The 10,724-nt window shown below is 43.1% G+C and overlaps 1 protein-coding gene across 21 annotated transcripts in view; it reads left to right on the top strand.

Annotated features, from left to right (window-relative positions):
- Window positions 1–10,724, top strand: part of DISP1 (dispatched RND transporter family member 1) — a 174,968-nt gene that overhangs the window by 73,896 nt on the left and 90,348 nt on the right. For 20 of the 21 annotated variants that reach the window (XM_073899813.1, XM_073899814.1, XM_073899807.1 and 17 more), the window contains one exon: window positions 1,980–2,042. Coding sequence is in view for 7 of the 21 variants with exons in the window: in XM_073899807.1 (XP_073755908.1) it covers window positions 1,997–2,042 (46 nt within the window). In the remaining 14 variants the exon portion in view is untranslated. Of the gene's footprint in view, window positions 1–1,979; window positions 2,043–10,724 lie in introns of those variants that run through there. The other variant, XM_073899826.1, reaches the window with a different exon arrangement.

The following is a 10,724-nucleotide window of genomic DNA, read 5'->3' on the forward strand; positions in this document are numbered from 1 at the left end:
TATATCTGATGTTTTCTCGTCATTAGACTGAGGTTATGCATTTGGGGCAGAAATACCACAGAAGAAAAGCTGTACACCTGTTAGTACATCATATCAGGGGTATATGATGTCACCAGGTCTTACTACTGGTGATGGTAATTTCTGGTATCCACCAGGTTTGTTTTACTCTGTATAGTTACTATTTTTTCCTTTGTAATTAAGTATCTTGTGAGGAGATACTTTGCAAATATCCTGTTTCTCAACAAAAATTACCATTAGGCGGATACCATAGTAGTAATTCTTGCAGGCAGGAGCATCTGTGGCTTGATGACTTTGCAAATATCCTGATTCTCAGCAAACCACTGTGACTCTTGCCTGCAACAGTCATTACTATTGTATTTGCTTAATTTTTTATTTTTACTATTCCTTCCACATTCAGTAATTGGAAAGCGACTGTAAGGAGGAACGGTCCCTTTTCCCTCATTTACTTATTTATGTCAGTATGGCCTCAGAAGTATTTATTTTACTCTATGGGTTTTCATCCAGTACCATCATTAATTTATTTTCCTGCTCAAATGGTTGCGGCCTTGGCCATCAAGAACTCCTTTGAATTAGCTTTTGATTCTCTCTGCATTTTTTTAGCACGTCTGTACTTTGAGACATCACAAGGTATCCTAGGCTCGTCCTCTATTTTTCCTGCAATGGCTTTAGAGCTCCAAGCGTTTCTTTCTTTCTTTCTTTTTTTTTTTTTTTAAGATTTTATTTATTTATTTATTTGACAGAGAGAGAGAGCGAGAGAGGGAACATACCAGGGGGAGTGGGAGAGGGAGAAGCAGGCTTCCCTCAGGGCAGGGAGCCCGATGCGGGGCTCGATCCCAGGACCCTGGGATCATGACCTGAGCCGAAGGCAGATGCTTAACGACTGAGCCACCCAGGCGCCCCTCCAAGGGTTTCTTGTACTGGATACTTGTATTTAGAAACCAAGATCAGGGTGCTGGACATGCTCCCTGCTGCTTGGGTGTCTTTGCTTGTCGGCCCTTCGGGGGACAGAGCTGGTGAATGCGCATAAGTATGCGCGCTGCACACATTCCTTTCAGTATCTACCTCCCTCTTGACTCAGATCCCGTAGGACAGGGTTCTTTCTAACGTCTCCTCCTTTCTTAGTGGCAACTGTTTTCTCCAGCAGTGGGAGACTTGGCACCCATTATCTATAATACATTTGCTTGTTTGTTCAAATCTTGCAGACACAAAAAGCAGTGACTCTGAGTGCAGGCGGCTTTGTCCCCAAGAGTCATTTGTCTGGAGACACTATCCATTGTCAGTTCAGGTGTGGGGGGGTGCTAATGGCATCTAGGGAGGACAGGCCAGAGACATCCTGACCTTCCTGCCGTGCCCAGGACAGCCCCCACAACAGAATTCAATGGTTCAGAATGCTGGTAGTGCCCACAGTGAGAAACCTGGGGCATCAAGCGATTTCAGAATGGCCAGCCTGTACCCTATGAGAAACACATAATCTTTGTGTAGTTACTTTTTCTTTTTTTTTAAAAGATTTTATTTATTTATTTGAGAGAGAAAGAATGAGACAGAGCATGAGAGGGGGGCAGGGTCAGAGGGAGAAGCAGGCTCCCTGCTGAGCAGGGAGCCCGATGTGGGACTCCATCCCGGGACTCCAGGATCATGACCTGAGCCGAAGGCAGTCGCCTAACCAACTGAGCCCCCCAGGCGCCTGTGTAGTTACTTTTTCTTTAGTCTTACAGTATTCAGTCAGAACAGTGTTACTGAGTGTATTAGGACCAGTTCCTTCCTCCACCTCCTTCAGTATGGTTGTGATGCGCTTGTAACCCAAGTCAGGGTCCTTGGTTACTGTCTGCACTCAGTTTGGGGTTTGGTTGATTGAATGTATGTTCTAAAAGTCAGACCAGTACAGAAGGATGTGCTCCAAAAGTGCAGATCTGTTTTTACAAGTTCCTCAGATGATTCTGATTTTCACCTTTTTTCAGAACCGGTGGTGTAGCTCATGGGCGTTGAAGTTAGACCTGAATTTATATCCAGTCTCTTATCAGGTATGTAATGTCGGGTAAGTTACTTTCCCTCCCTGAGCCTACACTTCCAAGGGCTGTCATGAGGGTATGAAAGTATACATGCGGTGTTTATCAAAATGTCTGCACAAAGTGGGAGCCCAGATGAGAGCTGTGTTCATTCTTTCCTGTATCCGTTTAACACATACATGGCGACGCTACTGTGTGCCGAGGCACTATACTTGCTCCCCAGTGAGACAAAATAAGTAAGACCTGGTTCATGCCTTTGAGGGGTTCACATTTTAGGGGGGCTCTTGGCGGTTTTAGAATGGCCATTTCTTACATCGATGTGGAAGCTTTTTCTTCTAAGGCCTAATGGGTGCAGACTATGTATATATCTCTGGTAAGCTGTCGTGGTAAAACTCAGCAATCTAGAGAAACAGATCGTTCTGTGTCGCCGACTCTCTCAAATAGATGTCATTTCAGGCTTCTAAGGATGTCTAGATAGCAGACTGTATGAAGTTGAACTCTCTAGGGAGCACCTGTATTCAGGTGTTCAGAGTTCTTGGACATTAGCCATTCAGGAGATTTTTTAAACATACATGAAAATGTTTTGGAGCAGTGCTTCTCAATTTTAGTTTGTATACAGATCATCCAAGGATTTAGTTAAAAAGCAGAATCAGTCAGTGGGTCTGGACTGGGGTCTGGGACTCTGCATTTATAACAAGCTCCCAGCAGATGTAGCTGGTTGTGGGTCACACTTTGAGCAACAACGGTTATTACATGACTTTGAAATCACATTTTCTGGCATTGAATCCTAGTTCTTCAACTTAAGTATGTGCTTCTTACTAGTGATTGATTTCACTCTGAGCACATTGCACCTTGAGGTTATTAGCTATTGCAGTCACCGCTTGGAGCATACCAGCATTTTAAATTTGCAGTATGTGAGGACAGACCTCTAACAACTCATTGGTAGAATTGAAAAGCAAGTGTCATGATTTGGTATTGCAGCTAACAATGTGCTTCTTCCATGTGGATCTACATAGTATCTTTGGATTTTTCTTCCCCATGGTGACAGCCACTAAAACTAAATACCTAAATAAACTGAAATTAGGAGCAGAGTTGTGTTTTGTTTGGTTTGGTTTTGGTTTTGGTTATGTTTTGTTTTTGGGCTCCATGTGGAGCCCAACTTGGGGCTTCAACTCACAACCCTGAGATTAAGACCTGAGCTGAGATCAAAAGTCGGATGCTTACCAGACTGAGCCACCCAGGTGCCCCTGTTTTTTATTTTATTTTTTTTTAAGTAAGCTCTATGCCCAGCATGGGGCTTGAACTCACGACCTGACATCAAGAGCTGCATGCGCTACTGACTGAGCCAGCCAGGTGCCCAGACCAGAGGTTTAAAAAAAAAAATGTATAGTTTACACACACATATATATAATAACACTGTTCTTACTATGTTAATATATAAATAATAAATAAAAATGTTATAGTGAAACAGTTTTTGAACCATCAGTCAATAAAACAATACTTTAATGTATTATTTACATTGTCCTGTTAACAAATCTCTAATTTGTGTGTTTTTGAATTTAACAAATGTTTTGGTACAAAAGTACATTTCTGTAATTTATATTCTAAATCAGGGGTATGTGCTGAGGAGTACAAGGAGTGGAAGAAAAAAGTTTTGATTTTACTGCTATGTAGCAGAGAAAAAATGACTTTCTTTTGAAAACAATATTGAGGGCAGATGTGAATGGTTTGCCACGTGGACTAACTAAAGATCCCCTCAGGGTGTTTCCAGGATATCTGACACTGAGAAACTCTTTGTGATCACTCCGTGTAGTTTAGCTGGAATTGGGGGCCCTTCACAGGGATCTAAATGTCTGGCAACACAACAACCCTCCCCTCCCCAAAACAGAGGGTAAGGGATCTCAGATTTTAAGTGACCAGTTAGTGTATTCCATTAATTAAATGGGATTGACCTATTCCCAATTAATGAGAGTTCCAGGATCTTCAAAACAAAATAATTATTAGAGGTCTGTGGCAGTAAGTATAAACGGATTAGCCCACCCTGGCATTGTAGCAAAGTGAGCTGCTTGGGGTCTCCCTTGTTCTCGGTCTTTGCCTAGACATTTCTGGCTAGCTGAGCCACAGTGCTCAGACTCTTTGACCTGTAGAACCTTTTCCACTCTTTAAATTGGTTGAGGACTTCAGGGAACTTTTGTTTATGTGAGTTACAGCTATCAATCTTTACCACAGTAGGAATTAAAACAGAATTTTAGGGGGCGCCTGGGTGGCTCAGTCGGTTAAGCGTCTGCCTTCGGCTCAGGTCATGGGATCTCAGGGTCCTGGGATCGAGCCCCAAGTTGAGCTCCCTGCTCCTCGGGAAGCCTGCTTCTCCTTCTCCCTCTGCTTGTGCTCGCTCTCTCTGAAATGAATAAAAAAACCCCAGAATTTTAAAATATTCATTAATTCATTAAAAAATAAAACTATTGCAGGTTAACATAAATAACATATTTCGTGAAAAAATAACTATTTCTGCAAATAAAAAAATGAGAATAGTAGCATTGTTTTACACTGTTTACAAATCTCTTTACTGTCTGGCTCAATAGAAACAGCTGGCCTTTTCTGTCTGTTTTTACACTCAGTCTGTTGCAGTATTGCTCATCATGTAGCCTCTGGAAAACTGTGCTGGACACTCATGAGAGAGTAAGAGTGTAAAAGGGACTGACTTTGCAGGTGCCCTGGAAGGGTTTGTGGGATCCGGGGTCTCCTTTCTTCCTGAGCTAAGGAGGGGGGGTTGCCATGGCTCTCCGAGGCCTGCGTGGGGCTGAATCTGCTTCTCGGGAGAGGTTTGGCAGGGGCACATTTAGTGGCTGTGTGTGGAGCCCCATCTCCCCTGTTCCAGCCTCCCCTGCTGTGTCATGGTTTCATTCTCAAGTTATCTTCTGTGGCGCCCTGATGCCCCACACGCTGCCTAGGTGTATCTCTGCTGCATCCAGTAAACCTGGTCTCTTTCAGGTTTGCTGAAAAATAGACTAAGTGGATAGAATTTGCTCAGTTTTGAGTTTTTCTCTTATAAATTATTCATATCTGTTCTTGCCTTTTGTTTGTAAACATGTGGAAAGACAAACGAACAGTTATATTATTATTGATGCAAGACCTTGAAATGATCATATTAAAATTCATAAGCTTGTTTTTTGTTGTGATATAGGACCTTGGTTGAGTTTTGTTTAAAATATATATATTTATATACACATACGGGGTGCCTGGGTGGCGCAGTCGGTTAAGTGTCCGACTCTTGGTTTTGGCTCAGGTCATGCTCTCAGGGTCGTGAGATTGAGCCCCACTCCCCCCACCGTCGGGCTCCACACTCAGCAGGGAGTCTCCTAAAGTTTCTCTCTCCCTCTGCCCCTCCTGCTCATGCTTTCTCTCTGTCTCTAAAATTAAAAAATCTTTTTTAAATTTAATTTTTTAAAGGGAAGTGTTTCAATTATTGCTTTTATTTTTGTTCTTTTTTTTTTGTTAAAGATTTTTTATTTTTTTATTTGAGAGAGACAGAGCACAAGCAGGGAGAGGAACAGGGAGAGGGAGAAGCCGATTTCCCACGGAGCAGGGAGCCCGATGTGGGGCTCGATTCCAGGACCCTGAGATCATGACCTGAGCCGAAGGCAGACACTTAACCAACTGAGCCACCCAGGCGCCCCAAAGAAATAAATCTTTGAAAAAATACAATTTGTATTGAATAGGTCCTGTTTTGTGCCATCTCACGCAGACTCAGTGTGATATTTCAAAAAAAGAGCACCGTAATGTTCTGGTATGTTCTGCCCGATGAGAAAGTGAAAACCCCTGCAGAGGGCAACTCAGGAGGCGGTGGGTTTAGGCTTCATCTGCTGTGTGTGATGTTGCCTGTGGAGTCCCTCCCTCTCAGCTGTGGGGGGACCTCTCCAACCCAGACACTGGAGCTGATGCTCATGCTCCTTTGACGTTTCTCCTCCACGTTTTCCTGATGCTGATGGCACAGAGAGCAAGGGGCCGGGTCCTCTAGCTGTGAGTGCTGGGAGAACACCAGAGGCAGGACGGGGAGCAGCCCCCCGATTCAGGTATTCATGCAGTCAGGAAGTGTTTGCTGAGCACCTGCTATGTGCTTCAGAACTACACTGACAAGGTCTGAAAACACTAAGACTTGTCCTCAGAGAAAGCCACACTGGTGGTAGGAAGACAGCGTTTGGATCTCTCTGGTAAATAATGCGTGCATTTCTTTCTCAAGGGGGATTGACTAGGATAGGAGGCAGCTGAGCATAACTGTGGCTGGCTGGGGGCCAGCTCTTTGAAGTTTCTGAACTTGTGTGGACTCAGCCTGTGGATCCCAGCGGTAGAGGAAGCTGCATGTGAGACCATCTGAGGTTGCACTTCCTTTGAAGCAGAATGACTCAAGGCAATCTTGGCGTACCTGGGGCCAATCAGGGGACCTAGAAAAGCCTAGAAAGAAAAATCCTTTGCCAGAAGGGAGTTGAAAATAGCTGTGGGTTATTTGAAACATCATGTTGACTTGAAGAGTTTCGAGAGAGATTATTTGGAGTTAATGTAGTTTCCCTACAGGCAGAGGATTAGTGGCTGAAGAGAATTCCTTACGGGAAGTTGGACGGGCTGCACTGCGCCCTCCGAGTCCTCTGGGCCCTGGCCTGTGTCCTTGCAGACATCTCTGGAAAGGGCCATGTTATGGATGAGTGCACAACTCTGCACCCACACCAAGTGTGCGGTTGAAATGTTTTAAAGAAGGGTTTCAGGTGGGGAAAAATCATCACAGAAGCTGACGGTTCAGTTCAGAGATACGGAGTTACCAAGTTTCTCTTCCCTGAGGTCAGGTTAATGGGAAATCGGAATCCAAAAGCTGGTTCGTGTTACCGTCTCACACCTTAAAACCTTGCTTGTTAAGACAGGCACATTTTTTAAATGCTTGTTTGAATACCTGAATTACAAGCCTTATTTTCCTGCGGCTTGTCGTCCTTCTGAGTGGCTGTTCTGATCATAGCCAGGGCGTCTGGACATTTCTTTCTTTCTTTCTTTCTTTTAAAGATTTTATTTATTTATTTGACAGAGAGAGACACAGCGAGAGAGGGAACACAAGCAGGGGGAGTGGGAGAGGGAGAAGCAGGCTTCCCGCGGAGCAGGGAGCCCAGTGTGGGACTTGGTCCCAGGACCCTGGGACCATGACCTGAACCCGAAGGCAGACGCTTAACTACTGAGCCACCCAGGCGTCCCTGTCTGGACATTTCTCAACCAGTTGAGAGTGAAAGAAACCCGTCAGAGTATTTTCTTCTCTCATTACTCTGATACTCCTAGGTCAGAATACTTAGTAGTTTCAGGCATAGGAGTTTCCTGAACCAAGTAATTACTTGTAAATATCACATTGGTCTTTAAAAAATTTTTATTTTTATTTATTTATTTTTAAATATTTTATTTATTTATTTGACACAGAGAGAGAGAGAACAAGCATGGGGAGCAGCAGAGGGAGAGGGAGAAGCAGGGAGCCCTACACAGGGCTCGATCCCAGGAACCTGGGATTGTGACCTGAGCTGAGGGCAGACGCTTAACCAACTGAGCCACCCAGGTGCCCCGGTCTTTAAAAAAATTTTAATCTTGTTTTTAAAAATTCCATTTATTTAAACTAAAACCAACAACTGCATTTCTTCTACCCTCTAGCTCCCCCACCTCTGGCAACTACCGGTTTGTTCTCTATACCTGTGAGCTTGGGGTGTTTGTTTGCTTTAGATTCCACAAGTAAGAGCGGTCCTAGGGCATTTGTGTTTCTCTCCTCTCTGTCTGACTTCATTTACCATACCACCCTCAGGGTCCATCCATGTTGTTGCAGATGGCAAGGTTTCATCCTTTTTTATGGCTGAGTAGTAATATTACACACCCCCCCCCCACATCTTCATCCATCGATGGACACTTGACTTGGGCTGCTTCCACACCCTGAATGTTGTAAATAATGCTGTCGTAAACATGGGGATGCAGATATCTTTTCGGGTTAGTGTTTTCATTTTCCTCAGATAAATATTCAGAAGTAGCACTACTGGATCAGAGGGTAGTTCTATTTTTAATTTTTTGAGGTAATCTCTGTACAGTTTCCAGAGTGGCTTCACCAGTTTGCATTCCCACCAACAGTCCCCCTTTCTCCGCATCCTCACCAACACCTGTTGCTTCTTGTGTTGTTGATTTGAGCCATTCTGACTGGTGTGAGGTGATATCTCACTGTGGTTCTGATTTGCATTTTCCTGATGATCAGTGATGATGATCACGTGTCTGTTGGCCACCTGCATGTCTTTTTTGGAAAAATGGCTATTCAGGTTGTCTGCCCGTTTTAAAATTAGATTTTTTTTCTACTGAGTTGTGTGAGTTCTTTATGTATTTTGAATATTAGCCCCTTATCAGATGCACGATTTGCAATATTTTCTTCCATTTAGTCGGCTGCCTTTTCCTTTTGTTGATGGTTTCCTTTGCTTTGTTATTTATAAATATTGCATTGCTTTTGTTTTGAATATCTTCATGTTCAAAATAATGATGTCTTTGAGAATGGGAAGAGAGCTTTTGTCCTAATTTAGCAGGTGGGAGTGGGGTTCAGAGGTCACAATAGCAGAGAAGTGACACTGCTGACCCTTTATCATCTGATTGTTCCAGTTGCTGATTTTGGGTTTCTGATAGGGACTCTCCTGGGGCCTTGGCTGCATGGTCCTTGAAATATTGATTATGGAACTTTAAGGAGTTCACAGTTGGGGTGGATTTGCAAAGTGGGTCTGCCTGAATGTGAGGAGCAAGTTGGCATTTCCTACCAGTTGTTTAATTGAAGGCCATTTCTAGTAGATGGTTTAGCTTTGTGGACGTACCCCAAATGGTCACAGCATGGCTTTCCTTGAGCCGAGCACCCCCACATCCTCCCGTCGGTGCTGAGTGATGTGTGTGCAGTGCAGAGAAAGGCTGCTGGTACAATTTGATCTCAACGGGAGAGGCGATCACGGTGAGCCGCCCCCCCCCCCCCGCCCCCCCCCCCCGCCGTGTGACACAGGCTAGCCGCTGCATGGGCGTGAATGGCATGGAGCAGGTCCATACATGCGTGTATGGTGTTTACACATGCGAATGAAAGAGACCATCTTCTAAAGAGTAAAATTTCAAGCCATTACATGTGTTGGACAAGCCAATCTTAAGAAAAAGTTTTTTAAAGTAAAATTTTTCGTGGTAGTGTATTTAATGAAGACTTAGAACTACTTTTAGTTTTTTCTGAAGCAAGGCATGCTTGGTGGGGTGATATTAGCATGTTCACAAGAGTGGGAGAGTGTCTGAAACATGGAGTGTTCCGGTATTTTTATCGTTGCTGTTCATTGAAGGTAGCAGGCAAACCAGAAGGTGTTTTCACAATGCTTATTTTCTTGCACCAACTTCCACAACATCCACGGTGCTAACTTTTATCAGAACTACAAACATTTTAAAGTTTCTTTTTATGTTATTTTAGTGAGAACCTTATCTTGAGTCACTGCTTATGTTCTGTGTTTTGGTGGGTTTTTGTTATGAGATTTCTTAGTTTATTTAGTTGTTTACTTGTTTTTAGCCTTGAAACCTTTTAGGTAAGTAGTTTGTTTTTTTCTGAGATTGTAACTCTTGTTAAAAATACGTTTTATACTTCAAGTCATGCTTTTCTGATTATGGTGTATTTTGGAAAACAGTGTCAGGATCCTTTTTGAGGTCAAGAATTTTTACCTTAAGAATGAGGGAAGAAGAAACGTCAAAATCCAAGTAAGCAAGTATTAAATAAATTGACGTCTAATCCCTTGAAAGCCAGGGTTCTGTTTGGTGTTCAGTTACCTTGTCTGCTGAGCTGATTAATGATAGGGGGTCTGTTTCCCCCCAATAAGTGCTTTTCTGCAATTCCTGAAGATTCCTATGCAAAAGGAACTCTTTTGAGAGATTTTCTGATTAGAGATGACAGAATGCAGACACTAGCTAGCACTTGGGACACTATCTCTTGGTCTGTGTGATACTGCTTTTCTTCCAAATATAGTTTTGAATTGGCTTATCATTTTTCTCATAGTCATAGCCATATATTATTACAACTACATGAAATGTATGTGTTTTGGGCAAAGACCACAGGAAACATAGAAAAAAAGGAAACTCCCTATTCTGTTAGAAACTTAGGATAATGGATAAAAATAATTTTTAAAAATTTCTCCATGTTGTGGCGCACTTGGGTGGCTCAGTCGGTTGAGTGTCCAACTCTTGATTTCAGCTCAGGTCATGATCTCAGGGATCGAGCCCCATGTTAGGCTTCTCTCTCCCTCTGTCCCTCCCCCTGCTTGCTCTCATAAACAAACAAACAAACAAATAAATAAAACCTCAGCAATATGTAATAGTCTAAGGAAGACACTTTTCCTTTTTGACAATCTTGAAATAAACATTTTGGCCTTCTCCATTTTGCTGTTTCAGAGCAGAAACCTTAATGAAGGAAGTTTTTTAAAGTTTTATCTTCAGTCCATAAATTTAAATCATTTTGAAATCAGTGATAGCTAAGAGCTGAGCCTTTTGAGTTCTTTTGTTGGCAAACATTTTTTTTTTTAAAGATTTTATTTATTTATTTGACAGAGAGAGACACAGCGAGAGCAGGAACACAAGCAGGGGGAGTGGAAGAGGGAGAAGCAGGCTTCCCGCGGAGCAGGGAGCCCGATGTGGGAC

This window comes from Callorhinus ursinus, unplaced genomic scaffold, assembly GCF_003265705.2.
Source record: "Callorhinus ursinus isolate GAN/ISIS: 27379988/994484 unplaced genomic scaffold, GSC_fseal_2.0 scaffold13, whole genome shotgun sequence".
In the NCBI taxonomy this organism is placed as follows: domain Eukaryota; kingdom Metazoa; phylum Chordata; class Mammalia; order Carnivora; family Otariidae; genus Callorhinus; species Callorhinus ursinus.